This window comes from Gopherus evgoodei, chromosome 6 (assembly GCF_007399415.2).
Source record: "Gopherus evgoodei ecotype Sinaloan lineage chromosome 6, rGopEvg1_v1.p, whole genome shotgun sequence".
In the NCBI taxonomy this organism is placed as follows: domain Eukaryota; kingdom Metazoa; phylum Chordata; order Testudines; family Testudinidae; genus Gopherus; species Gopherus evgoodei.
The window spans coordinates 6,590,460-6,616,301 of NC_044327.1; the positions used below are offsets into that span (position 1 = coordinate 6,590,460).

General features: G+C 44.1%; 1 protein-coding gene across 6 annotated transcripts in view; it reads left to right on the forward strand.

Moving 5' to 3' along the window:
• The window catches only part of RNF170 (ring finger protein 170), a 39,722-nt gene extending 17,665 nt beyond the window's left edge, over positions 1-22,057 (forward strand). For all 6 annotated transcript variants that reach the window (XM_030566201.1, XM_030566203.1, XM_030566202.1 and 3 more), the window contains 5 exons: positions 2,225-2,300; positions 3,610-3,718; positions 11,017-11,090; positions 16,763-16,867; positions 20,454-22,057. In XM_030566201.1, the coding sequence (XP_030422061.1) occupies positions 2,225-2,300; positions 3,610-3,718; positions 11,017-11,090; positions 16,763-16,867; positions 20,454-20,723 (634 nt within the window). In that variant the 3' untranslated portion in view covers positions 20,724-22,057. The remainder of the gene's footprint in view (positions 1-2,224; positions 2,301-3,609; positions 3,719-11,016; positions 11,091-16,762; positions 16,868-20,453) is intronic.
• The last annotated feature ends 3,785 nt before the right edge of the window (positions 22,058-25,842 follow it).

The window sequence follows — 25,842 nt, forward strand, 5'->3', positions numbered from 1 at the left end:
CAGCTAGCAACTAACCCCATTTCTGTGGGGGAAAGGTAATTCTGCACGCACAATGTTAAGTTCTGCAAGATTCTGCATTGTGCAGTGGTGCAGAATTCTCCAGAAGTATCATAGGACAATAGTCCTGTCCCTTCCAGCCCATTGTGCAGGGAGAACAGCAATTCTGCCAGGCCCCTCGGCAGGATGATGGTGCACTAAGGTGTCAGAGATGGAGTAGCTCTTTGTTAGGCTCAGCTAAAAATCTTAGCAGATTTCCATGTAGCATGTTCACTAGCAATATTTCAGTTGCTTAGATTTTAGTTTGCTTTAATTTTTCATCTTTTTCCAAAACCAAGCAAAGGCACTACTAAAATGGGATAAGTATGTTGTTTTTCAACATGCCCAAACTTTTAAAAAAAACACACCCACAACTGAGAGAATTTTGCTCAAACTTTCAGAAATAAATTCACCTTTGAGTTAATACCAAACATGTCAGATTCATCTCAAAAGGTAAATGTTTTAGAAAATACGGAGCAAATGAAAACAGACTTATAACAGAATTTCTTTGCAACTTCAACAATACTCAATATAATACTGAAAATTCCATTATCTCTTGTAGAAGATTTTTAGTTGAGCTTAATGACACCACATTGATTCAGAAAGATTTCCATGTGGCCTGCTCAAGTCTGGGAAAAAGTGATGAATGTTTATCTCCACCCATTTCTCATCAGTCCTCAGTGCAGCCCTTTCTTCTGATTCTCCTTTTAAGTACCGTATATACTCAATCATAAGCTGGTTCATTTATAAGCTGACACCCCCCCCCAAGATGGATAAGTAAAAAGAAAAACTTTTGTAACCCGTTCATAAGCCGACCCTATAATTCAGAGGTCAGCAAACTTTGGCTCCTGGGCCATCAGAATAAACTGCTGGTGGGCCGTGATAGTTTGTTTACCTCGAGTGTCTGCAGGCACAGAGGTAAACCTAAGTAAACAAAGTGTCCCCACGCCCCGGCTGCTTACCCTGACAGGCCGGGACAGCAACAGATGGAGAGATTTTTTTTTGTGGGGGGGAGGGAGAGAAGCTGGGAGTCAAGGGAGTAACCCCCCACATGACCCTAGCCGGGGATCCCCACACTCTCCTCATCCCATCCCTTCCCACCTTATCTGGGGAGGGCCAGGGGAAGATGTCTCTGGCCTGGCTGGAGCTGCTCCGGCAGGCTGGGCAGCGTGGCCACAGGCTGCTGTGATGGGCCAGAACGGGAGGCGCAGCATGGCCACAGCCTGCTCTGGGGGGCGGGGCCTGCCAGTCCTGAAGTTGCAGCTGCTTCGGAGGCTGGGAGGAGAGCAGCATGGCCAGAAGCAGAGAGACTCTGGCCCTGCCTCTTCTCTTCTGGCTCTGCTGGCTGTGCAGCCTCTCCTTGCTCCCTCTGTTGGAGGGGCTGTGTCCCACCTCTCCTCTCTATACCCGTTCATAAGCTGACCCCCTTCTCTGGTGCTTCCCTTTTTTTACTAAGAAAAAAAAAAAAAAAGATTTCGGCTTATGAACAAGTATATACGGTAATCTGTCTTTTTATCATGTCTAACCTCTACTCTTGTTGCCACTGGGGTCCTCGGTGGTTTATATTTTTAATGCTGGGAGTAAGTTATATAAGATCAGTGTTCATAAACAAAGGAAAAGCCTGCCATTTCTTCTCTTGAGTGGTATTTCATAATCCTTCAGATAGCAAATAAAATAGATTTTTAAAAAAAAAGATACTTCAACTCTACAATAAGTGAGTATATGCATGCAGCGAAGAAAAAAATAGTTGTCCTAATTATGTTTCCAGCAACAAAGGACTTCCCAATGGAAAGAAAAAAATATTATAACTCTTACTTCTGAGTTAGCTAACATATATTTACAAGTAACTTGATTTTTTACACAATAATGATTTTGTTTTCATTTATTAAAACTGATAATTTTCAGCCAAAGCTATTCTTAATGATTGGTCATAAGAAGGATGTTTTCCTTTGACGAAAGGTCACAGTGCCACATGGCTTAAAATATCAGTGAAACCTTTTTAAACATATTGATCATGCAGTTTCCTTAATTATGTTAGAATTTTCTTTAAAATCCATTATACTGAGAGTGAATGATTTTTTTTCCCCCTCAGTTTCAGGTTTTATTTTTTAAATCACTTTGTTTTTAAAACTTTGTTCTTCTGTGTTCTGGCTGTCATTGTTCTTTCATTTTTTTTTCCCTCTCACAGAAATGAGCACCAGAACATTCATCCAGACAACCAAGAGCTAGTGAGGGCACTTCGGCAGCAGCTTCAGACAGACCAGGTACCATACTAGATGTTGGAAATGTCCATCTGTGTAATAATGTGTGGTGCAGATTTGTTGCTCCTTTACTGCTAAAGTTTAAAAAAATTCTGAAACAGGTCATTCTAGAAAAAGAAAATGGGTGCATGTCCATTGCATAAACTCCATTCGCTGCAAATGGACTTATTAAAACTAACTTCAGCTATTGGTGAAGTGACAGATTTCTTGTATGGATATCATGATATCCCTTATAATTTTAGATCATAGATAAATTTAAAAGGGCCTGTCAGATCTATCCCCGTTTCTTAAACTGGAATCCATAATCTCTTTCAGAAGAGCCTTAAAGAAGCTCTAGGCACCAGCAGAGGAAGCACGTGCTTGGGGCAGCACAATTCCAGGGGCGGTATTCTGGCCATTCTTTTTTTTTTTTTTGCATACTTTCTTGCTTGTTTGCTTAGGCATTTACGCTCTCGGAGCTTGGGGCGGCAAAAAACCTAGAGTTGGCCCTGAGTACAGGACAGTTCCAAGTTTCTCCACAAGAGAACGCAAGTTAGATTACAGTGCGTGCTCCCTGCACAGTAACATAGAGCCTGGCAGTAGGAGGTCAGGAACTCAAATGTGGAGTCCAATTTGCAGCTATAGAGCAGGGACCAGAAGCATTTAGACTAACAAGCTAAGATTTCTAGAAAATAGCACAGCAGCCAAGGCCCAGTGAGCTGGGGCAAAGAGCCACTCAGGCCAGCTAAAGGCATTGGCCCCTTCCCTGGCACCTATGGGGACAGGAGATTCTAGGCTGCAATGCCTGTGACAGAACCATGGAAGGAATCCAAGGATTAGCCAAGCAGTCATCAACATGCTGGAATTGTTCAGCTTCAAAGTTTTCTACAATAGGGCCCAGGCCAAAATTTCTTATTATAGCTAACACTGATGCATCACCTCTTGCCTAGTGTAGACAGGCTTTTGTGAATAGTGAATTGGAAGCTAGTTTTTGAGCATCGCTCACACATCAGTGCACCTAAACTAAAGAGTTCTGTTTGTTAAATATAAGATCATAAGGATTTATTTTCATTGTCCTTAATTAGATTGAAGTGTATGCTATATAGAACGGATGGAAGAAAATAATGTGCTTGTTACACAAACACCTGCTTACTGAATTAATTTTTCTATTTAAATATTATTCTATTTCTGCTCTTATTTAGTTTTAAATTTGAGTCATCTGTGTCTGGCTTCTAGCAAGTGGAGAATATATTCTGGGTTTTTTAAAACTCAAGTGGTCTTCTAAATTGAAGTTAATTCCTGAACAATATGTATCTCTTTTTTGTCCCAACAGGATGCATCGGCTGGTGATAGACATCGTTTCTATACTGACATGTCCTGTCCAGTCTGTTTACAGCAGGCTACGTTTCCCATTGAAACAAACTGTGGACATCTTTTCTGTGGTAAGTAAAAATGATCAGCAGAGAAAATTAAAAATTCTAACCTTTAAACTATCATTATCACCACTAGGTTAGAGAGTTAACACCCCATTGAGATGATCAGAGCAGATGACACCTCTCTGAGGACAGAACCTCCCCTTCCTTCATCATTTCAAAGCCCCTGACACAGAGGTGCTGCCCCTGCAGTTCCCATTGGCCACAGTTCACAGCCAGTGGGAGCTGTGGAGACGGTGCACAGGGAGAGGGAGAGTACGGAGCCCCCATGGCTGTCCCGGCACCTAGGAGCTGGAGGAACATGTTGCAACTTTCCAGGAGCTTGGTAGGGGGCCTGCCAACTGGACTTCTAACAGGGCTGACTGGAGCCACCAGGGACCCTTTTTAATCGGGTGTTCCGGTCAAAAACTGGATATCTGGCAACCCTATGTGAAATTTTTCACAGCCCTGAGCAGCTTTTCAAGGTCAGCCTAAGTTTTAAGTGTAGACCAGCCTTTAGTCCACAGCAAGCTGGGGAGTTAACTTACCCCTCATTAGCGTGTCACGTAGTGTCCCTCTGGTCACTACTGCCACGCCCTAACAGTTCCCTAGTCTAGTCCACATTGATCTACCCCTGTTTCAGAGCAAGGTAGATCAGAAATGCTAGGGAATTGTTAATGCACGGCTGCAGCGGCCAGACAGATACTTAGTGTGCAGCATGCTAGTACAGGGTGGATTTACACCTCAGCTTGCTGCAAACTTAGTGTCCATGTAGACAAGCCCTCAGGCTTGGTTTTGAGTAGAAGTAGTCGAGTTTAAGTACAGTATTCCAGCTGTGTTCTTTTCAGAGCCACGTAGGGCTTGTCTGCACCTGAAATGTAGGTCAATTTAGCTACCTTGTTCGTGACTGTGAAAAATGTCATGCTCTGTGCAATGTAGTGAAGTCGGCCCTCCTCCATGACAGATGCAACCTCACTGTCAACCTAGCTACCGCCTCTTGAAGAGATGGATTTATTACAGGGACAGCCCCTTCCGTTGCTGTAATGTCCATGCTACAGCAGCACAAACAGCTACTGCCCATCCTCCTGTGTACCTTAAGGCCTTTGCATACATATATGTATATAGCACAGACATATTACACTTTTCCTCCTTAACATGTTGCAAACTCGTGCCTGATTTGTCACAGGTCTTGTTTAGTTATGGAGAGGCAGAAGGAAAGATGCAATGGGGAAGGGTAACCCAACTCATATGTAGTGCTCCAAAAGTTAATGAAAATTACTCTCCCAATGACTTGTTTCTGAAGAATATTTGTAAACTGAGGTTCTTGGGTAACAGTGTAGTGCATGAAGTTGTCTTGTTTACCTTAGTTTATTAGAAACCTTCTAGAAAGAAATTGTGATTGAGATTTTATTTGACATGCTTTAGAAGTAAAAGTTTGTCCCTCACCATCTCTTCTGAATAGCCTCAGAACCTATGGATTCTTCTTGGAGGAGTGTCCCTATGGGTGCTCCTCCGTAAGTGCACTAGCACCCCCCCCCCCCCCCCCCCCGAGCCTTTGATCAGAGATTTCTCATAACTGTGTCTATTCGGCCTGTGCATATGTGCTAGTCACCTTGTGTCTTTGTTGTATAGCACTGCACAGGCGAATTGCCCTCAGTTCCTTCTCAACCGCTTCAGCCTGAGACGGAGCTCTGGCAGTTGTCCCCATTGAGGTTCCTCAACTTTGTCTTCATTTCTTATTCTAGTAGCTATTTGTAGTAGTTCTTAGCAATAGTGTAATTAGTTAGTAAGCAGTAGTAGTTTTAGCTTCCTAGTCAAAAAAAAATATATTCTTATATATATTTAGATAGATATTGGTTGGTAGATAAGGTAGTTCTTGTGCACTGGGAGGGAGCTTGTGTCTGGTTCTCCCAGTTTCAGACATGGTCTGTTGTGCCAGGAGGCAATCCCAGTAAGCAATGGGCACTCCCGCTGCATCCGTTGCCTAGTGGAATTACTCATCACCCAAGAGTGGAAGTTCTGCCTGGAACTGAAATTCAGAGACAGAAAAAACAGAGAGATAAAACTTCATCTCCTCATGACGGAGAGCTCTCTATGCCCAACTTCTGACCCATGCCCAGGGGACCCCTAGTCTGCAAGTCTCCCAGCAATTCTATTGCTTCCTCTCTGTCTGAGCAACACTCCTCCAGGGCATCTAAGAGGAAGACACAAGACCCATCTCATAGGTCCTCCAAGGACCATGTCTGAGGCTCACCAGGTAAAAAACTGAGGTGGTTGGTGTCTTCACCCACTTCACCACCATCTGCTCTCCAGTCACGTACCCACAAGGCTTTGGGTTCCTCAGGTACCCAGGGCACCACTAGACCAAAAGACAGCAAAGCCTTGGGCCTGGAGAAATCATTGGTACCATTAGCATACCAAGGTGGCAAGAAGAGCTCTTCCTCTGCTTGACTGGAACCGAAGAAGCCCATTCGGGCTCCAACCACACCTCTCTCAGAGTGCCCAAGACCTATGGTACTGTCAGCAGCCTCAGCCACCATCACCTGAGTGCAGATTACAGGCTTGGTACCGACAGTATGCTTGGTGCTGCAGGACTTCCATTTTCCCCGGGACCTGGCTGTATCTGAGATGCCCGATTCTCTGTTGCTCAGCTTCTATGTTCTCTTGGTACCGAGGACATCGAGATTGCCTGAAGTTTGCCTGATACCAACAGTTTCACCTCAGATTTCTTCAGGCACTCCACCATTCCAGAGTGGGTTGGAGGATGAGGATTCTGATGAAGACTTTGCCTTGGTGTCCCAAATATCAGTTCAGGGCTCTCCCCTCGCTTTTGTAGAGGCCCCTTTCCAGAGGTCTCTGATGAGCCTATAACCACTTGTGGCACAAGATTGCAAGCACTATCTTTCTGGTATGAGCACCCGTGAGTGCCGTCTATGCCTTATGCACCACCTTCTTGGCCACATTGGGACCCTTAGGCAGCCTGTCGTCAACAATATTCCAAGACATCAAGCACCACCCGTTGCAGAGAGGCAACCTGCATCGCCTGCTCCCTCTAGGAGACCTAACCCTCAAGAAGAAGCCTTTGAGGAGCAGGAAGCTTGAGCCAATGATGAAGTCTCTCCTGTGGCCAATATCTTCTCTTCCTGTCCGGATGAAGCTATCGTTTGTCATCCTCCTTCCTTGGCGGATAATTTAAGCAGTTCCATGATCTGGTCAAGAGAATTGCTGACTCCTTGAAATTAACTCGAGGAAGTTAAAGAACCTCATCATATGCTGCTTGGTATCCTTCATTCGCCCTCATCTGCCCGCATAGCTTTGTCTATCAACAAGCCCTTCTGTACCAGCTGCTCCTTTTCGGCCTATCATCTGACCCGACTTCTGAGGTTATAGATCTCTTCAAGTTGGGCCTGCAACTGAACGTTCAAAAATCCATTTTGACCACTGTGCAAAACTTAAAGTTTATAGGAGCTTATCTTGATTCAGTAGCAGCAAGAGTCTACGTTCCTCTGGATAGGTTTGTATCCCTTTCCAAAAAAGCCAGTACAATTCAACTCAGCCCCCATACTGATCAAACCCCCGATCAAGAACTGTTTTCAGTTGTTAGAGCACAGGGCAGCCAGTACAATAACTCCCCACTTAATGCCCTCTCGCTTAACATTGTTTCAATCTTACGTCCCTGCTCAATTACAGAACATGCTCCTTTTAAAGTTGTGCAATGCTTTGCTATAATGTCATTTGGCTGCCTGCTTTGTCCATAGCCGGCAGCCCCCCATCAGCTCCCCTATGCCTTGCGCCCCCCCAGCGCCTCCCACCCACCAGCACACCCCATGTATCAGCACCTTCCCCTTTCTTCCCCGCCTCCTGCTCGCAGTGATCAGCTGGCTTGCAGTGTTCAGGAGGGAGGAGGGGGAGGAGCAAGGACTCAGCACACAAGCTCCTCCTCCCTCCTGCCTGCAGCAATCAGCTGGTTTGCAGTGCTCAAGAGGCAGACTGGGTCACAGATCTCTGGAGGTATTTTTCACTTTCATTGATCATTGACTCTTGTACATATTCTCACCAATTCCGCTTGTTCTCCTCAAAGTTAAAAAAAAAAGACAAAACCAGAATCATCCTAATAGTTCCAACCTATCCCAGACGAATATGTTTTCCTACCCTGATACAGCTGGCATTTGCTCTCCGATCACTCTCCATGCTGCTGCTCCTCTCCTCTCCTCTCCCAGGAAGGCAGGATGATCCTTTACCCCAGTCTTGCAGTCCTTCGTCTCAAAGCGTGGTTGGCCCATGGTTCATGGGACTAGAGGCAATCTGCTCAGAGGAAATAAAAAGAATTCTATAACACAGCAGGAAAGAGTCTACCTGCTACACATACTTTCAGAAATGGACAAGATTTCTTTCTTGGTGTGACCATAGACATATTCCACCAATGACCTCATCGCTGCTAGATTTATTGGACTAGATCCTAACACTAAAAAGTTTGGGACTATTGCTGAGCTCTATTAGAGCCCATCTGGTCGCCATCATGGCTTTCCACTCTCCAATACAAGGTTATTCCATTTTTCCCCATCCCATGACAGCAAGGTTCATCCGGGGACTAGGAAATCTCTATCTGCCAGTCAAACATCCTACTCCTGTTTGGGACCTCCACCTGATCCTTAAATGCCTCGCAAGACCACTGTTTGAATTGATGGCTCCCTCCTCACAGCTCCATTTATCAAGGAAAGCTTTTCTGAAAGCCATCACATCAGTGCAATGGGTTTGGGAAACAGGGGCCCTAATGACATTCCCCCCCTTTCACAGTATTTTTTAAGGACAATGTCATGCTGTGACCTCATCAAAAATTTTTACCTGAAGTTTCTTCCAAGTTCCATATTAACCAATCAATTCACCTGCCAGTTTTCCACCCTGAACCTCTCCTAGATAATCAAGAAGCATTGTTGCACACCCTTGATGTCAGGCGTTCTGTCTGGTTAGGACTAAACCCTTCAGAAAGACCCTCAAATTGTTTGTCTCACTTCTAGATAGATCAAAACAGTCTTCAGTTTGTAGGCAAAGACTTTCTAAGTAGCTATCTGGCTGCAGTAATTCTTGCTACAAATCTTGTAATATTCAAACACTTAGAACATAGGTACTCATTCAAGGTCCATTTCCATCTCTGCAGCATTCCTCAAAAACATGCCCATTATTGAAATATGTGAGGCTGCTACTTGGGTGTCTATACATATATTTGCCGAACACTACACAGTAACTTACAACTCTGCTTCTAATACTGTTTGGCTCAGCTGTACTTTCTTCTGTGCTAAATTTGACTGTGAAGCCCCCCGCCCAACGCTGCCTTAGAGGGAACTGCTTGGTAGTCACCTAGAGTGGAGCACCCATAGGGACACTATTGGAAGAATTAAAAATGATTATTCTCAGTGTGCAGTAACTGAGGTTCTTCAAGATTTGTATCCCTATAAGTGCTCCAGTACCAGCCCTCCTTCCCCTCTACTTTGGAGTTCTCTGCTGTGGCGCTTGGTGGTAGAGAAGGAACTGAGGACGGTTCCCCCACCCAGTGCTGTATAACAATGGTACAGGGCACGGGGCTGAGTAGCACACATGCACGGGCCAAACAGACACTGCTATGAGAAATCTCTGATCAAAGGCACAGAGGCGCTAGCACACCTCCAGTGGAGCACCAAAAGGGGACACGTCTTGAAGAACCACAGTTACTATACAGGGTGAGTAACCATTTCTAAAGTATCCTTAACTTGATCTGAAGAGAAACTGTTTTTTGTGGAATAACACTAGTAAAAACAAATAACTTTCCATATAACTTCTTGAGAAAGTGTCTGGTAATAGGTTTCAGAGCAGTAGCCGTGTTAGTCTGTATCAGCAAAAACGACAACAAGCAGTGTCTAAAATTACATTCTAAATATTTTTTTCTGTGCTACTAGGTTTGAAATCAAAATTTCCACTCGTCTGCAAATATATTTGATTCTGTATCCTTAAAGTTTCTAAACTTGGGAAAAACAGAACTAAATGAAAACATTTTTTAAAATAAAATGAGGAGCTGAGGTGGCAGTTTTGTAAACTGTAGTTTTCTCAGCTAAACTTTATCTTGGTAAACTAATCATTTTCCAATTACAATGATGCAGAAGCTTTTTGACTTCTCTTTTAAGATATATGCTCTTGACCAGGATGGATTGATTTAAGTCAGTGCAATTTCAGTGACCCAGTTTAATTATAATTCAAATCAGTAAGCTGAAAACCTTTACTGTCTATACTAATTGTGTTCTGCATTTGTACTTTTTAGTTATTTTCCTAAAGAAAAGTTGATTTTCATTGGTTGTTAGCTATTAAAACTTGTGAGGTAACTCCCTTCTCTTCATGTGTCAGTATAATAATGCCTGCATTCGTAATTTTCACTCCATGCATCTGAAGTGGGTTTTTTACCCATGAAAGCTTATGCCCAAATAAATCTATTAGTGTTTAAGATGCCACCGGACTCCTTATTGTTTTTGTGGATACAGACTAACACGGCTACCCCCTGATAATAAAACATGTTGATTTTCAGTTAACCATAGCCTTTACACTAAGGCTTTGTCTACACTACTGCTTTACAGCACTGAAAATTTCTCTCTTAGGAGTGTGAAAAAGTTTCAGCGCTTTAAAGTGGCGGTGTAGACAGTGCACCAGCACAGGGAGCTATTTCCCTCATGGAGGTGTTTTTTTTTAACAGTGCTGAGAGAGCTGTCTCCCAGCGTTGGTGCCGCGACTACACAACCACATTAAAGCACTGCCACAGCTTCCGAGAGCTTCTGGCCCCCAACCCTGCTCCCCGGCTGGAGCACCGGAGCGGAGCTCAAGAGTCAACTTAAAATAGCTGGTGGGCCAGCAGTTCGCCCACACAGCTTAGCCAATGACTTCCACAGTTCTGTGGTTTTACTTTCTTCAAAAAGTGGCATCAAACGTACTGCTTAATATTATTTTTTTTGTTTTAAATGATTCTTAAAAGTTTAGAGTTGTCAATTTCAAATTTAATTTTAAACAGGTTTATTTTTAAAATATAAACTCAATTTTTTTATTTGTTTATCCACCCTGCTATTGAAGTTAATGTTGAAATTGACTTGGATCAGAATTTATTAATCAAATTTGGAATTTGGATAAATTTGATTTTAGTTTCTGAAGTTAATAATATATAAAAAACAGTCAGTTATGCCTAAAGTACTTGTGCCTAATATTTTAATATTATGTTACCATTTTTCTTGCTGAAATAATTGTTTTAAATCAAAAACATCTAACATTCTAAAATTTTAATCATTACAGCTTTTGATATTTACCTCCATTAGGTGCCTGCATTATTGCGTACTGGAGGTATGGCTCGTGGCTCGGTGCTATCCGTTGCCCAATCTGCAGACAAAGGGTAACACTTTATATCATCAAAGACCCAATAGTTCTGATTCCAAATTTAGGCCTGGATTCTGAAAACATGCACTCTCATGCTTACCTCTAAAACTAAGTGAGGGATGGCAGAGAGAGACAGGAAGAATGGTAAGGCTCTATAAGGGGAAGGGGAGGGATATAGGCAGGCAAGTGAGGGACAGAAGAACTGGTGGTGGGGAGTGTGTGTGAGTGGGACAAGAGTCTTAGTGGGGAAGTGAGAGGGAGACCAGAAAGGGAGTGGGGAGGGCGAGGAGACACAATAACTATAAGGGGAACGGAGGAGAGACAGACAGGATAGCAATAAGGTGGGGGGGAAGTGAAAGTCTTCTGTCAGCTAGACACACATCCACACCACCACCCAAGAGATTGGAAGGGGTTAGCAGAGTGTCTTTCTGAGCAACCAGCGGGGAGGTCTGCATTTCTGCATGTGCTTTAAGTTTGAATTTTGAACATGAAATGATCACTTGTATTTTTGGTGGCAAGTGCTTCCTCCAAAGGCTTAAAAACAAGAAAGCAAATTTTAAAAAAACAACACAAGTCTAATGCTTTTTTTTTTTAAAAAAGAAATCTCACGATTTTTGGATGGTCTGACTCTTGATTTTAAATGGTTAGGGTTATATTGCATACTTAAAGTTAGGCATATAAAGTGTTTAAAAGTTCAGGGCCTTTCATTATTACAGACATGATGCCGTGGTATTTAACATCCTGAGTTTGAGATGGCTGCACTACTCATGAGCTACGAGTGAGTTATATGGGTCATCCCAAGCCAGCGCCAGTAAAATCTTTACAGCATTTTGCTATGTATTCTGTTTAGGGTGCATACTTCTCACAAAAATTGTTAGAAATATTTTAGAGACGTTTTAAAGTAGTATTTTGAGTATTTGTTGTATTCCTTCACCTGTAAAGCCAAAATGCCTCCATTACCATGAGTCCAATTATTTATCTTATTAGTGTTTCAGTGCTTCCCAAATACTGAGGTATTTATCCTCACCCCTGTGTTTGGGAAGTGATGAGATCCTCACTTCACATTTGGGGAGCTAAAACACAGACAGGCTTGCTGAAGGTCACATAGGAGGTCTGTGGCAGGGCAGGAATTGAATCCCCAAGTTTCCTGAGTATGAGGCCAGGACTGGAAGATTTTAACAGATTTGCTTTTAAAAACCTCTAACAGTGCCCTAAAAATGATTTCCCATTTGACTGTTTTAAGATCCAGTATCCTGAGCCCTTCCAGGGCTAGTAGCAAGTATTACATTACATCAGAAAACCTTGGAATCTCCTTATCATAGAGCAGCTCCACCTAGAGTGCCCACCCCCCATGCAAGCCATGGCATGTGTGTCCTGCCTCAGTTTCCCCTCTCAGGTAACCAAATAACTTCACTTCTAAGGTTCTTCTCTCTCAATAACACCCCTCCTTGGGATTGATTGATTGATTTATTAAACCATGTGCAAAATAAAATATATTCATTATTCCCAGTGCACATAATCATTACGATCACCCGACATCTCATCTCATGATGTCCCGTGTACCACACGATGGCACCTTCAGCCATATCCAGACACTGTCCTGTTTTGTCTCTGGACAGCCAATCCTGCCTTTCCAGCTGGAGTGCAACCCTGCTCTTCCAGTGGGAACCCTCACAGCCTGACTGCTGAGAGATGGTCTTTACCAGGAGAGCATCCCTCACTCCTGCTGATCATCTCACATCCTGTGGGTCCAGCTCTCCACCTCTGGAGATGACAGTAGATAAGCTCCTCTGGCACTCCCCCACCATCAGCCCTCTCTGGCCCTTGGCTATGGCACTCTGGCTTAGAGGCAACTCCTTCTGCTGTTCCCTAGCCTTCAGGCGCCTCTAGCCCTGGCTCTGACTTGGGGTTACCAGCCAGCTAACCCCTCTTGCTGCTCTTCTGCCTTCAGCCTTCTCCCAGAACCATAATCAGTCTCCTGGCTGTGGCCCTTCATCTCAGGAAGGTCAGCCAGTCTTCCCGGGTCTCCACCCTTTTCAGCCTCCTGGCACTGGCTAACCCCTCTACTGGCTCCCTGATAATTCCTCCCTAGTTCCAGGGAGAGCTGCAGAGAGCTCCCTCACCAAATCTCTTTCTTCCCCAGGCATCCTCTTTTATAGCTCAAAGGGCCAGTATTATCCTGTACACTTCTCTTTCCAGTGGACTAAAGCACCCATAACTAGCCATGGAAAGTGATCTATTTCATCTTAAGCAGGGATCTGAAACTCACGGCCCGCAGGCCATTTGTGGCCCGCAAACCTCCACAATGTGGCCTGGGCTCCAGCAGTTTTGGGGCTGGGTCTCTCCCTTGGCGCCACTTGCCACCCCTGGGCGCTCTCCTGCCCCCCCAGGCAATTTAAAATGGCCTGGGGCCCCAGCAGTGCAGTGGAGCTGACTGGCATCTGTCTTCTCACTCCGTGTGTCTACCAGCCCCTCCCTGCGGCCCCTGAGGCAGGGTGGGGCTGTGCCTCCAAGTGCTGCCCCCACCCCAAGTGCCCCTGTGGCCAATGGGAAACTGCAGGGACAGTGCCTGGGGGCAGCAACGCACAGAGGCCCCCCATCCTGTCCCCCCTTGGAGCCACAGGTAAGCATTGCACTCTCTGACCCCCTCCCAAAGTCTATACCCCTCCCTCCTACCCCAAAGCCCCTCCCAGAGCCTTCACCCCTTCCCCATACCCCCTCCCAGAGCCTGCACCCCTTCCCCACATACCCCCTCCAACCCCAAACACCCTCCCAGAGCCTGCAACCCATTCCCTCCTCCTGCACCCACACCCCTGCCCCAGCCCAGAGCCTGCATCCAGCACCCAAACTCCCTCCCAGAGCCTGCACCCCAATCCCCTACCCCTTAAGAACATAAGAATGGCCATACTGGGTCAGACAAAAGGTCCATGCAGCCCAGTATTCTGTCTATGGACAGTGGCCAATGCCAGGTGCCCCAGAAGGACTCAACCACATCAGCCACACCATCAAGGGCTCATTCACTTGCACATCTATTAATGTGATATATGCCATCATGTGCCAGCCATGCCCCTCTGCCATGTACATTGGCCAAACTGGATAGTCTCTACAAAAAAAGAATAAATGGACACAAATCGGACATCAGGAATGGTAACATACAAAAGCCAGCAGGAGAACACTTCAATCTCCCTGGACATTCTATAACAGATTTAAAAGTTGCCATACTTGAACCAAAAAACTTCAGAAACAGACTTCAAAGAGAAACGGTAGAACTAAAATTCATTTGCAAATTTAACACCATTAATTTGGGCTTGAATAGGGACTGGGAGTGGCTGGCTCATTACAGAAGCAGCTCTGCCTCTCCTGGAATTGACACCACCTCATCTATTATTGGGAGTAGACTACATCCACCCTGATCGAATTGGCCCTGTCAACACTGATTCGCCACTTGTGAGGTAACTCCTTTCTCTTGCAGGCATTATATAATAACACATGATCTGTCATTTTCACTCCATGCATCTGAAGAAGTGAGGTTTTTTACCCACAAAATCTTATGCCCGAATAAATCTATTAGTCTTTAAGGTGCCACCGGAATCCTTGTTGTTTTCCTAACATCCTGTTTGCTTTTTTAATGGCCGCTGCAAACTGCGTGGACATCTTCAGAGAACTATCCACGATGACTCTTAAGATCTCTTTCCTGATTAGTTGCAGCTAAATTAGCCCCCATCATATTGTATGTATCGTTGGGGTTATTTTTCCCAATGTGCATTACTTTACACTTATCCACATTAAATTTCATTTGCCATTTTGTTGCCCAATCGCTTACTTTTGTGAGATCTTTTTGAAGTTCTTCACAGTCTGCTTTGGTCTTAACTATCTTGAGCATTTTACTATCATCTGCAAACTTTGCCACCTCACTGTTTACCCCTCTCTCTAGATCATTTATGAATAAATTGAATAAATTGGTCCTAGGACTGACCCTTGGGGAACACTACTAGTTACCCCCTCCATTCTGAAAATTTACCATTTATTCCTATCCTTTATTCTCTGTCTTTTAACCAGTTCTCAGTCCAGAACTCCTCCCCAATCCAAACTCCCAGAGCCTTAGGCAGGCTGGGGGGTGGAGTTTTTGGGGGTGGGTTTTGGGTGGCATGAGTGACATTATTGGCCCACTGGGAGGATTTGAGGACTGGCACTGGCCCTTAAGCCTGTCATTGATCTGGGACTGAGTGTTGCTCAGCCTATGCAGTGGAAGGAGGATTTCATATTTGGGGAGGGGGGAAGCAAACTGTCCTTTGGCAAGTTGCTGTTTAAAAAAAGGAGAGGAGGTAGGTGTTTTCAACTGCTCGATGGATTAGTGGCAGAGTACATGGTAAGGTTTCAAAGATGAAATATTGCAAAGCAATGTGATACACTTTAGCATAAGGTTCTGCAGTTTATCACATGACTATCATCACCACATATGGGTAAAATTACAATAGTTTTCTGTATATAGATAAAATGTACACGTGTATGTATGTTATATTGTGTATTTTAGATACTTGTGGCAGAATTAATTCCCCATACTATATTTTTCTTTAGGAGGAGAATCCTCCATTCATTACTTTTGCAAAAGCCAACACTATCCTTTTTTCTTGTCCTGCCCACTTTCTCCAGTTTAATCACCTTACCCTCAAAGCTTCCCATTGTCATCACCAGCTTTGCAGTCAAGGGGAACCTTAATGGGATAGGGCTTGGAGACTCACTCTGAGCATTACCGTGATAGCCATGATCACAAAGCAGGTGGCAGCAAACTCCCCCTAGGCCGGTGCACTTTCGAGGAACAGTGTTGGTGAAGGCCCTCAGCCACTGTGCTGTAAGTGGATATACAGTGAGCTCAAACTTCGCTGCTTTTGTGCTTCAATGCAAGATCATCAGTAATGATGACAGAAGCATTTGTCTGATTTTTGAGATGAAAGTTTCAAAACCCCCAAGCATCTAAGTGCCTAAGTCAGCTCTGAAAATGAGACTTGAGTTCCTAAGTCACTTACGCAATTTTGAAAACTTTACCTTTGATCTACTTCAAAGACTGAGTTCTTGTACGTTGTCCTTAGTAAAATATTTTTGAAAATAGCTTTCTGTATCCTTTTTATAGTATCTTAAAGTGTTCATTCTTTAAGACTTGGTAACTGTATCTAAGACCTTGGCTACACTGGTTATTTACAGCGCTGCAACTTTCTCACTCGGGTGTGAAAAAAACACCCCCCTGAGCGCAGCAAGTTACAGCGCTGCAAGCGCCAGTGTAAACAGTGCCCCAGCGCTAGGAGCGCGGCTCCCAGCGCTGCAAGCTAATCCCCGTGGGGAGATGGAGTACCTGCAGCGCTGGGAGAGCTCTCTCCCAGCACTGGCACTGCGACCACACTCGCACTTCAAAGCGCTCCCACGGCAGCGCTGCCACGGCAGCGCTTTGCAGTTTTGAGTGTAGCCAAGCCCTAAGTAAATACAAGGCAAGTATTAACTACTGATTTTTAGGTAAATACTTAGAAACAAGGCCATATATATCTAAAGTTGTACCAAGTTTGGTCTACAGTAATGAATTGTACTTAAAGAATGAAGTTTAGCACTGAATTACTATTGTTTCATTTATAAATTTGCAATTTCATATTTGTAAGAACTGTTGGGCGTGAAGTGACTTCTTGCTGTTGTGCACAGGTAACATTGTTTTTACCACTCTTTGGTGAAGATCAGCAGGATGCAGCACAAGTGCTTCAAGATGTTAATGATTACAACCGGAGATTCTCAGGACAGCCCAGATCTGTAAGTAAGGTTATGGGGGCGTGAAGAGTCAATAAACTAGCAAAAGACTAACGCTGTTTTATAATGTGATATTTTCTTGTAGGTGTTTATTTTCTGTTTATAACGCATGGGAACTACACAGGTTTTGTTTAGTAAATACAAGTTCCTGCAGCTTAAGCATAAAAACATTTATTTTTAACTACTCCTTTAACCTTGCATTTCTGTTGTAATGACATGGTACTGATTAAAGCCCTGATTCAGAAGAGCATCCTTTATTCAGGAAGGGTGGTTAAACGTTGTGACAAAGTTCCTCCTCTACCTTGGCGGGTCCTGTGCTTATTGGCAGATTTGCTCACCTCAGTGACCTTCCCCACAGTCTGGGTCAACTCCTCCTGTGTCTGATCAGGAGTTGGGAGGTTTGGGGGGAACCCGGGCCCACCCTCTACTCTGGGTTCCAGCCCAGGGCCCTGTGGATTGCAGCTGTCTATAGTACCTCCTGTAACAGCTGCATGACAGCTACAACTCCCTGGGCTACTTTCCCCATGGCCTCCTCCAAACACCTTCTTTATCCTCACCACAGGATCTTCCTCCTGGTGTCTGATAACGCTTGTACTCCTTAGTCCTCCAGCAGCACACCCTCTCACTCTCAGCTCCTTGTGCCTCTTGCTCCCAGCTCCTCACACGCACTTCCTCTCCTCTGGCTCTCCCCCTCCCTGACTGGAGTGAGCTTTTTAAACCCAGAAGCCCTGATTAACCTGCCTGATTGGCTGCAGGTGATCTAATCAGCCTGTCTGCCTGAATTGGTTCTAGCAGGTTCCTGATTACTCTAGTGCAGCCCCTGCTCTAGTCACTCAGGGAACAGAAAACTACTCACCCAGTTACCAGTATATTTGCCTTCTACCAGACTCCTGTACCCCACTGGCCTGGGTCTGTCACAACATGTACTTAAGTGCTTTCCTGATTCAGGGCCTAACTTATTCATAATTAACGAGTAAAGAAATATGTGGCTTGTAAAGAAAAATATTTCCTTTTTTGCTCCCAGTATATAAAGACCCAGAACTGGTTTGAGCATTGGCCTGCTGAACCCAGGGTTGTGAATTCAATCCTGGAGGGGGCCATTTAGGCAACTGGGGTAAAAATCTGGGGATTGATCCTGCTTTGAGCAGGGGGTTGGACTAGATGACCTCCTGAGGTCCCTTCCAACCCTGATATTCTATGGTTCTATGAACTGATCAGGAGAATTTAGCTTTGGTTTTTTCTGCGTTGATATTGCTCCCTTTCTTTTGAAAATGTATTTTGAGTTCTACGCTCCCTCAATTTCCTAATGAGTTATGTGTGCCTTCTCTATTTTGTTCTCTAAACTTTTCTCTCTGAGAGTGTTATTTCTATAACTGAGGCCTTGGCTACACTTGAGAGTTACAGCGCTGGTGGTGGCTTTATAGCGCTGTAACTCACTCCCCGTCCACACTGGCAAGGCACATACAGCGCTGTATCTCCGTGGCTACAGCGCTGCCTGTACTCCACCTCCCCAAGAGGAATAAAGAGTATAGCGCTGCTGCTGCAGCACTGGGGTGCCAGTGTAAACAAAGAATAATCTTAGTACGCTGTGACTGACCTCTGGAAGCTTCCCATAGTCCTTTTAAGTGAAGATTACTCTCTTTGTTTTGTTGTGAAGTCCAGGCTCCGAAGCTGGTTATCAAAAAAACAAACACAGCTACTGTTTGCTGTGAATGAGCAGAGGCAGGTGGCTCCCTTTGGAACGCCCAGAGTTAGTGTTTGCTTGAAGAGAGGAGAAGGGAGGGGGCTTGAGGAGAGAAGCAGCGCAGAGGGAGGGGAGGATCCGTTTTGGCGCGGCTTCTTATCTTGTCTGTGAGGGGAAAAAAACAGCTGCTGTTTGTTTTCAGTGAGTGAGAGAGGGGTGAGGGAGGGGGTCAGAACTTGCAAGGCAGCTGCTGACACAGTGTCGGCTCCAAAAATCCACTCTTTCTCCTCCACACTCCCTGTCACACTCCACCCCAGCCTCCCTTTTGAAAAGCACGTTGCAGCCACTTGAACGCTGGGATAGCTACCCATAATGCACTGCTCCCAGTGCCGCTGCAGATGCTGCAAATGTGGCCACGACAGTGCACTGGTAGTTGTCAGTGTGGACAGACTGCAGCGCTTTCCCTACTCAGCTGTGTGAAGACAGATTTAACTCCCAGCGCTGTACAGCTGCAAGTGTAGCCAAACCCTGAGTGTCATAATTAGAGTTGTAAGAATGTTAGAATGTACACCTTGCAAGCTACTGTTGTCACATTTGCTAGGCACAGTTTGTAAACGCAGACCCTAATCCTACAAATGAGATGTGCCCAGGCAAATCCCAGTGATTTCAGTGGGGTCCTTCCTGCACATATCTCATTTGTTTCTTACTAGGGACCCTACCCCAAAGAGTTTACAATCTAAATAGACGACCCTGACAATATGAGAGAAAGGAAGTATTATCCCCATTTTACAGGTACAGAGATTGAAAGCCTGGTCCAAAGGCCACTGAGATTGAGTCTCCCATTGACTTCAGTGGGTTTTGGATTAGGCCTTCAATGACTTGCCCAAGGTCACACAGGAAGTCCATGGCGGACCCAGGAATTGAACCTAGACATCCTGCCTGTGGATGTTGCACACAGTCCATTGCCTTAATCATAAGACTACCCTTACTCTCTCAAGTATTTTTTTTAAGTTTGGTCCATGTCTCCTTTTAGTTTTCTATTCTGTGGCTCTGTCTGTTTTGGGAAAGGAGCCATTATTGAAACAGTGTTAAAATTAAAAAATGGCTCCCACTGAACCATAGCTAATTAGTGTGGATGAAGCCACAGAATAAAAAATAAGAAGGAGCCTTGGCTGGTTTTATTTTGTTTTTCTAATCTTAAAGCTTGAACAGTCCCTTGAAAAGACACATTTAGCCACAGCTTGTATATTGCATTATTCTTTTTCAGAGGAAATGTAATCTGTTGCAGCTTAATTATGGCATCTCATAGGAATCCCCAGTTTTCTTCCATATTCTTAGATTTTTCCATACTTTCTTCCATTGCATTCTGCTTTCCTGAAATATGTTTTTGTTGATTTACCTTTTCTTAAATATATACCCCTGCATTCTGTGAGCCTTCTCCTTGCTTTAATGAGTTCAAGCCCATTTCTTTATTGTACTAAACTAATATAACTTGTAACCATTGATTCCAAACTTCTCTATTATTGTTATATCCTTAATCAGTTATTACTTATCTGTAAGAAATGGATCCAGAATAGTTTCTCCACTGCTTGCTGTTGCTACTTGATGAATCATAAGTTGTCTTCTGTGTCAATTAGGAACCTCTATGATGCTCGTTTTGCTGTGTTTCTTGCCCAATAGGTGTCTTGGCAGTTAAAATCTTTCATGAATTCGTTATACTATGGTTTCAAGTACCACATCTATAAACTTTGTCATGTGACATAATGGATTCCAAAACTGGTGAATGTGATAGTATCATTGTTGTACTTTAAGCAAAAACAAAAAAATTCCATTTAGGAAGTATTTATGTTGGCATTTTGTATGATGTTGCAAAAGATTAATTATTTCTGTTTTGTTTGTTCATAGATTATGGAAAGAATTATGGATTTACCCACTTTACTGCGGCATGCTTTCAGGGAGATGTTTACTGTAGGGGGCCTTTTCTGGATGTTCCGTCTGAGAATATTCCTCTGCCTGCTAGGAGCTCTGCTCTATCTGGCTTCACCTCTGGATTTTCTTCCTGAAGCCCTCTTTGGAATTCTGGGATTTTTAGATGATTTCTTTGTCATCTTTCTGCTGCTAATATACATCTCTATCATGTACCGAGAAGTGATAACGCAGAGACTGAATAGATAATCAGTGGAAACAACCATGACTCAGACGTTTATGTAGAAAGCTGAACAAAGGGACCCATGACACAGTATGACGTAGTAAAGCACCTGTATAAACTTTCAGTTTTTGCAATTTAATAGCTTGTAGTCAATTATTTTATGCAAATGTGAGGGGTTAAAATGTGGTGATGCTTAACTGGAATTTTTAATTTGTGTGTTACATACGCTTAAATATTGAAGAGGTTAGATTTATGATGTGATAAATTACCTACATTTGCTTACGCCCAATGAGCAATTGTATGTAATGCAAGATAATGCTAGTTATAAAACACCTCTTCGTGTGTGGTTTGTGAAAGGGAAGTTCTATTTAAGTGATGTCAGGACGTCAAACAAAAAAAGAATTCAGATTAGCTTGACGCGTTAAGATACTTCAATATATAGTTTATCAAACAGCTTAATTCTCACTGTGGTAGGTCTGAGTATTTTTAAATAACAATAGTTTTTCATATCTGCCTATGCAAGAAGAAACCCAAAGACAGCATTACAGTTAACACAGTGAATTTTACTGCTGTGCACAATTCATATTGCACAAATAGAGGAAAAAACACTTCAGTATTGCTTTAACTGCACTATGTATAATGATATATATTTCCAACTATTTTACTTTTCAGTTTTGGGAAAAAAGGCTTTCCATTAGGGTCAAGATGAAGAAACCAGGAATAGTCAACACTTGGGTGACCAGCACTGAGTAATGTTTTTTCACGTAGGTTTTGTGTACATAGCAGTATTTGAACGTCGGGTAAGTTGCACTGTTGTAAGCCCTACTTTATGTACCCGTGCAACACATTTAAACAGGGTTTGCATCAGTGCAGCTACATCAAAGTAATTTACCACTGCAAAAAAAACCCTTAGGTTTTCAGTAGCAATTTGTTTAAAAGTGGAAATCCAAAGTGTATGTCATAACTGGATAATTTTTACACTTAAAATTTTACCTGAATATGGATGGTAATTCAAGTATTTAGATGAAAGCAGTAACTATTCTTTCTCACAAGTTTGTACCATTAAGTTTAAGACAAAACAAAACAGTAGCATGGGGCCATAAAAATCTGTACAATTTTTTTTTTACCCCAAATGTTTGGAATTTGTGAGTATTTTTAACACCGGATATCACAAGCTACAAGGTGAATTGTTTGAAAATATTTTCATTGTATGAAATTAGTGCTGCTAGAAAACTCAAAATCCTCAAGCCATTCTGTGGGAATTCAGTACTTTCTAGCTGGAGGAAAGAAATATTTTTGAAGCAAAATAGCAAACATTCTAACTTTCTGAATACTTGAAAATAAAATTAATAGAAAAAGCGTTCCTTCGTATGTTTACATAATGTGTATTGGGACATATTTTGAAATGGCCTCCATTAATATAGTCTCCATTTTCTGATCATGCAAATATATGTGCATACAATTTTGAGTGCTTATACATGTGTAGGAAGACGATGGGATTTTTTCATTTGAATGCTTTTGGTTAATGGGTTTTGCAGAGTCTGTCAGTTTTGTGTTGTTGTATCAGTGCTTAAAGTGCACATCACTGGTTTTGCCTTTATAAATATAAGATAGAGTTGGGTTTTGTGGGGTTTTTTGGGGGGGAGGCGGGGATGCGGGGGTTGGCTTTTTTTAAATTTGCTCTTGAATATCCAAAATCATGTTATGATTTAAATGGATTGTTGAACCTTTCTTTGCACGCATCTTCTATTTGAGATGGGTGAAAAGAGAAAATGGAGGCGATAAAAACAAAAAAATTAAAAAAGAAAAAGACATGGTGTTTGCTATTGGCTTTGGCTGCCTTTAGTGCTTTTTAGCACCTCATCTTTTCCCTTCATTTTGTCATCACTAATATATGATGACAACTTGCTGTCTACCTCAGTTAAATGTCAACATGCTGATGATACTACAGTATGTGAATCTTGCTTGATATTCAAGGAACTTAAATCCTGGCTGATATATGCACATTTAAGATGACAAATCAAGGTATTATAGAGAGTCAGGTGCACAGATCTGCGCATTGCTGCTGTAGGCAGAGCTCTCCAAGAGGTCCCACCTGCTCTTTTTAGCTGGTGGCAATATTGAAAAGATGATTGTAGGACTGATAAACTTATCCTCATGCATCTTTTGGGGCTTGGCCATCATGAGTCCTGTGGTCACAAATAACTTCCTCTTTATCTCCCAAGAGAACGGTCCACACTAGTCATTCTGGTAAAAACGTCATCCTTTCTGACCTTGATATCCCATTTCTCTGTTTCTCCCACAGATGTCTTCACATTTTTGCCCATGCCACTCTTTACACCTGGAATGTCCTCCCTCCTCTGATCCACAAGACACTCCCTAAATCTCCTCATTCAAAGCCCTCCTTAGACCCACTTCTGCCATGATGCCTATGCAAAATTAGCCAGCTAAGGAGTCTGTTCATAAACACTCTCTTTAGTATGTGAGCTCATGCACAAGCTGTCACTGAGTAAGTGCATAATCTTAATGACGTTACTCTGTTTCCTCCCCTACCCTTCCTTTCTGTCTTGCCAGGCCATGCCTAATTTTAAGCTCTCTGGGGCCAAGGATCCTGTCATCTTTCTGAGAGGGAGGCAGTCAGCTCACCTTTGAGTGCCGATAGAAATAATATAGGCTTCAGTACAGCACAGCACTTAAGGATGTGTGTGTAAGTGCTTGGCTGAATTGGGGCTGCCTATTCTTCCTGTAAAAACTAGGCCAATTGATGATGATCTCATGTGTAGTATGAACATTATATGTAGTTTGACTGACAGTTTTCAGTGCTCTGTATGGTTAAGGAAGCAAGTGCTGTGCTCAGCTCGGTTATACAGGAGCAAAGGATGAGGCCAGTATGCTGAATTTGCTCATTTACTTTGCATCCATGCATTCCTGCATAGATATCTTCCTTGTTGAGGAGAAAATTCTTCACCAAACCACCGATTATCAGAATTTATGGAAAGAATGACTGGATCATGCTGCCCTTATTTCATATGATTCTGTTGTTGTTTGACAATGTGTGTATATAGAAGCAATATATTTTTCATGCACTCAGTGCTGTGGTATCTGAGCACCTGTATGGATGCTCCTGTAATTCTTCACAGTAAATGTAAATTGCACTTACAAAACAATGCTTAACAATCCTCCTCCTTTGGGCTTGTCTACATCAGAAAGTTGCAGCGCTGGTGAGGGAGTTACAGCGCTGCAACTTTGAAGGTGTACACATCTGCAGGGCATCACCAGCGCTGCAACTCCCTGTTTGCAGCGCTGGCCGTACTCCCGTTTTGTCTCGGGTGTAGAGGATCCAGCGCTGGTGATCCAGCGCTGGTAATCCAATGTAGACACTTACCAGCGCTTTTCTTGACCTCCGTGGAAGGAGGAATCCTCTGGTAATCAAGCTTGTCTCCTTCCCCGGCTTGCTCTCGCGTTCCCGGAACCCCGAGCAAGCAGGTCTCCTTCCCTGCGGTTTGCAGGGTGGTTCGGGGAACGCGAGAGCAAACCGGGAAAGGAGACCAGCTTCGCCGCGGTTTGCTCTCGCGTACCCCGAACCACCCTGCAAACCGCAGGGAAGGAGACCTGCTTGCTCGGGGGTTCGGGGAACGAGAGAGCAAACCGGGAAAGGAGACCAGCTTCGCCGCGGTTTGCTCTCGCGTTCCCCGAACAAGCAGGTCTCCTTCCCTGCGGTTTGCAGGGTGGTTCGGGGAACGCGAGAGCAAACCGCGGCGAAGCTGGTCTCCTTTCCCGGTTTGCTCTCGCGTTCCCCGAACCCCCGAGCAAGCAGGTCTCCTTCCCTGCGGTTTGCAGGGTGGTTCGGGGAACGCGAGAGCAAACCGCGGCGAAGCTGGTCTCCTTCCCCGGTTTGCTCTCGCGTTCCCCGAACCCCCCTTGAAGCCGCCCAACAGCGCTGCAGTGTGGCCACATCTAACACCACTTGCAGCGCTGGTTGCTGTAAGTGTGGCCACTCTGCAGCGCTGGCCCTATACAGCTGTACTAATACAGCTGTAACAACCAGCGCTGCAAAATTTTAGATGTAGACATGGCCTTTGACTAGATGCAGACCTGTGTTCCACTTAGGTGTGTGCATGCCCAGTGCACTGGAACCAGAGACTTTTGCCTAGCAGTCCCAGTAGAGAAGTGGCACTTGTGGCACTGGCTCCTCCTCTGGTGATATAAGGTGGGGTCAATCTGAGTCCCCTCAGTTCTTTCTCACCACCAGTTGCTGGAGTCTTTGCTCCACTCCCTCTGTCTCCCTGTCCCTTTGGGTGTTGGCTGATCCACTTTTGCAATGCTTGGGACTCAATTACCTCTGACAGCTGAGTCCTAGATACTATCAGATCGGGCTACACAATCCAGTTCTTCTCCACGCCCTGTTCCCACCTCTCTTCCCCGTACCTCCTTGAGGATCCGTCTCACAAGACACTGCTCACCAAGCTGGTCAGCTCTCTGTTGAAGTTGGGAGTGGTGGAGAAAGTTCCACAAGAACATTGAGGCGATGGCTTTGACTCCCGGTACTTCCTGATTCCTAAATCCCAGGGCAGGATGAGACCCTTTCTTGACCTTTGTGGCCTCAATAAATTCCATCAAGTACATGAGATTCCAAATTGTCACTCTATCGGCAATCCTCCCCATGCTGTCTCAAAATGACTGGTTTGCTGCTCTGGACCTTCAGAATGCTTACTTTCAAGTGGTGATTCTTCTGGGCCTTAGGAAGTTTCCACATTTTGTGGTAGGAGAACACCACTTTCAGTGTATGGTTCTCCCATTCGGCATCTCTTCTGCCCACTGATCTTCACCAAATGCATGGCAATGGTCTTGGCATATTTCTGGAAGAAGGGAATCCACACCTTTCTGTGCCTCAGTGACTGGTTGCTGAAGGGTGGCTCCAGAGAGGAGGTTCTCGACCACATGGGTACAGTGTTGTTTGCTCGACCATCTGGGACTCATTTTAAATACTACAAAGTCAACCTTGTCTCCCACTCTGAAAATTGAGTCCTTTGGTGCCCTGTTAGATTCAATGAGGTCGAGGACTTTGAGGCAGTTCAACAGATGTCTCAGTCTGCAGTCTCAGCCCTCCATGACCATCATGTGTGTCTGAGCCTGTTGAGCCAC